This window comes from Plectropomus leopardus, unplaced genomic scaffold, assembly GCF_008729295.1.
Source record: "Plectropomus leopardus isolate mb unplaced genomic scaffold, YSFRI_Pleo_2.0 unplaced_scaffold1476, whole genome shotgun sequence".
In the NCBI taxonomy this organism is placed as follows: Eukaryota; Metazoa; Chordata; class Actinopteri; order Perciformes; family Serranidae; genus Plectropomus; species Plectropomus leopardus.
This window is the reverse complement of record NW_024615790.1, coordinates 1-3,568: the sequence shown is the minus strand read 5'-3', so window position 1 is coordinate 3,568 and position 3,568 is coordinate 1. Positions and strand designations below refer to the sequence as shown.

The 3,568-nt window shown below is 49.3% G+C and overlaps 1 protein-coding gene across 1 annotated transcript; it reads right to left on the bottom strand.

The window, feature by feature from the left end:
• Positions 1 to 580: 580 nt before the first annotated feature.
• On the bottom strand, positions 581 to 3,387 carry LOC121964239 (the record flags this gene model as incomplete). Its single annotated transcript, XM_042514453.1, has 8 exons — positions 3,206 to 3,387; positions 2,759 to 3,014; positions 2,440 to 2,564; positions 2,269 to 2,360; positions 2,056 to 2,178; positions 1,523 to 1,743; positions 897 to 1,079; positions 581 to 793 (listed from the first exon to the last, which is right to left on the bottom strand). Coding segments are annotated over exons 1-8 (1,395 nt in total), but the record flags the coding sequence as incomplete, so codon positions are not given.
• Positions 3,388 to 3,568: the final 181 nt, after the last annotated feature.

Sequence of the window (3,568 nt, the reverse complement as noted above, 5' to 3'; positions counted from 1 at the left end):
ACAAACAAACAAACAAACAAACAGCTGATTATAAAACAAACAAACAGTTGCCTCGCCTCTCATGCTGGTTTCATGTTAATATTTTGGCCTTTATCCAGACGGTCGGGTCGACCGGACTTCAATAATCGTTAACGTGTCACTCTCAGCGTAACACAAGTAACATCTCCGCCCTCTGAATGACTGACCCTGTGTGTTACTGTGTGTTACTGTGTGTGTGTGTGTGTGTGTGTGTGTTATTAAATAAATAAAGAAAGAAATAAAGACAGTGTGAACGTGTTCTCCATGAAAAGTGGAAAGTGCATGAGATGACATCTGTTGTGTTTATGAATAAATCCAATCAAATGGATCAGACTTTTCTCTTTTTAATTTGGCAGGAAACACCTGGATTAAAACTTGACCTGTTTGAGCTCCGAAAATCTGAACTTCTGATTTTACACTTTCTGAGAAATCTTTTCTTCTCAGTTTAAAAACAGAACGACTGTATCTATTTTTCTTTTCTTAACTAATGTTTTGTGATTTTTTAAGAAAACTTGACTTCCAAAACCTCCATCTGTCTCAAGGCTCATCACAAATATCTGACCTCTGACCCCTCACCTGAGTCAGCTGACCTTTGACCCCTCACCTGTGTGTCCAGCAGGTTAAAGTACTCCATTGCTCCCTGACCTTTGACCTCTGGTCGACCACACTGAGGACAGACCAGCTGATCGATGCTCTTCTCTTTAATGGCCACCGAGAAAAACGACTTAAAGCATGACTGACAGAGACAACAGGCGCAGTGTGTCATGGTAACCATCTACACAAACAGAGACAGCAGAAGAAGAAACAGAGTCACGGTAACCATCTACACAACACAGACAGCAGAAGAAGAGGCTGTGGGCTCTGATTGGCCGGCTCACCTTGCTGAAGGTCACCTGGTCCTGGCAGATGGGGCAGCTGTGCGTCAGGAACTTGAGGGCTGATGGGAAATCTCTGTTCAGTTGGACCGCCTCCATGACATCACCAGCGCTGAAGCTCCGTCCCTCCATCGTCATCAGAGACAGGAAGATGGACGCCTTGTCCTCAGGAAGACAGGACGCCATCTGAGGACAGACACAGTCTGTAAAGACACCAGGACAGACGGAAACCAGGACAGATGGACACCAGGACAGACAGACACAGCCTCACGACCTCCTGGGAAGCTGTGGTGACCCACAGTGGAGTCGGGAGCCCCAGGTTGACAACCAGAGGTGAATGAAACGTGTTGTTTCGGTCCAGCCCAAAATTCATGACGCCTGACAGCACGAGAACAGTCCACTTAACATGAGACGCCGTCTAACATCTGCGACCCACTGATCAATGCCCCCCTGAGACCAGAGGAGGACCCCCTGAGTCCCCATGAGGAACACTGGGTGCACTGGTTACACTGGGTATACTGCGGACCACCTAAACCTTGCTAAGAACACCTGAGACCTGCTGAGATACTTTCAACACCTGAGACCTGCTGAGGACATCTGAGATCTGCTGACCCCGATGTTCTCGTCACCTTAAAGTTGTTCTCTCCTTCTGCTGGTTCTGACTGACGTCTCTCAGTCCCGCGCTCCTGATGCAGTCCAGCTGCTGGTCCAGGGCCTGTGGTGTATCCGTCTCTGGCTGCCTCTGATTGGAGCGTCCGTACAGGTGACTGACCTGGATGGACACTGCTGGACTCTGAGTCCAGCCTTAGAGCTCCCATCATCCTGCTGAGAGGATCTGCAGGGGGGGCACCTGTGGAGACCAGGACCACGTGGAGTCAGTATGTGGAACTTTGATCCTGCTCTGTTCATGACTAACCTCACTACCCATTGTGCACTGCACACAGCAGGATGGTGGTCCAGACTGTGCCGGTCTGCGTCAGTCAGGGTCATCTGAAACAACCTGAAGACTTCACCTCTCAGGAGTCTGTCTCATCTATCAGGAGTCTGTCTCACCTGTCAGGTGTCTCACCTCTCAGGAGTCTGTGTCAAACTGTCGGGTGTCTCACCTGTCAGGAGTCTGTCTCACCTGTCAAGAGTCTGTCTCACCTGTCAGGTGTCTTACCTGAAGAGGAGCTGATGAAGGGGTTGCTGTGGTTGTTGGAGGACAGCGGAGCGCTAAAGTCGATCCCCAGCAGCTCCTCGGTGTACGACCTCCTCACCTCGATGCTCTGCTCCAATTGGTTGGCTGCAACAAAGGGGGCGGGCTTCGTCTGGTCACTTCAGAGACAAACCTGCCACAGTTACCAGAGCCAAGACCATCACACAGGAAGTTTACCTTTCAGTCCAGACTGGTGAGAGGAAGTGAGGAAGAGGAGGTCTCTCTGTGGAGAGGAGGACGTGGAGGAGGAGGCAGAGGGACGATGGACACTGCAGGACGAGGAAACTGAGATATAACACCTCCCTGAGAGCTATTATTGATTATTACCAATCAACATGATCAGCTCACCTTCCAGCTGACACTCGCACACCTGCAGGGGGTGGGGCTTGGACAGGACACCTGGCATAAAGGGGTGTGTCCCTCTGGAAGGCCCGTCTCATCTCTGACACCAGCCGAGACAGGTTGGACACGCCCTGACAGGAAGTGAAATCGACTGTTTGATTTTCAGCTCAAGAGTTAATATTGTAGGACACCACGGGATCCCTGTGCTGTCCCCATACCTGGACAGGTAACCAGCAGACCACAGAATCCCTGTGCTGTCCCCACACCTGGACAGGTAACCAGATTAACCTGCTCTGTCAGACTGAGAACGCTCACTGGGTCTTACTTGAGTCCAGTTTGTAAGTCCGTCCAGACTGATGTTGCCGGAGGCATCCACAAAGGAACAGGACGGATTGATCACCATGGAGACAGAGGGACAGACGAAACAGCGAGGTCTTGACATCGGGTGGGTCTCATGAAGCCAGATGCACACTGGGATATTATACTCACTTCCTGTAAAGACACACATGACATCACAGAGTTCACAAAACCAGACTGGGTCAGACCCTGGGTCTGCAGCTTCCAGGAGGACAAGCTCCGTCCTCCAGTGAGGAACACAGAGTGTAGGTCTAAGGATGTGCTCCGATTAAAGATTTTAAGTGTTGTAGTAACAGAGAAACACATCCTTCTGTTTCTCCTGTTACAGTTACATTACTGAGTCAGCCAGTAAAACATCCCTCCAAACATGACTCCAAACATGACTCCAAACATGACTCCAAACATGACTCCAAACATGACTCCAAACATGACTCCAAACATCCCTCCAAACATGACTCCAAACATGACTCCAAACATGACTCCAAACATCCCTCCAAACATGACTCCAAACATGATCCCAAACATCCCTCCAAACATGACTCCAAACATGACTCCAAACATGACTCCAAACATGATTCCAAACATGACTCCAAACATGATTCCAAACATGACTCCAAACATGACTCCAAACATGACTCCAAACATGACTCCAAACATGATTCCAAACATGACTCCAAACATGATTCCAAACATGACTCCAAACACGATTCCACACGATCCCAAACATGACTCCAAACATGACTCCAAACATGACTCCAAACACGATTCCAAACATGAT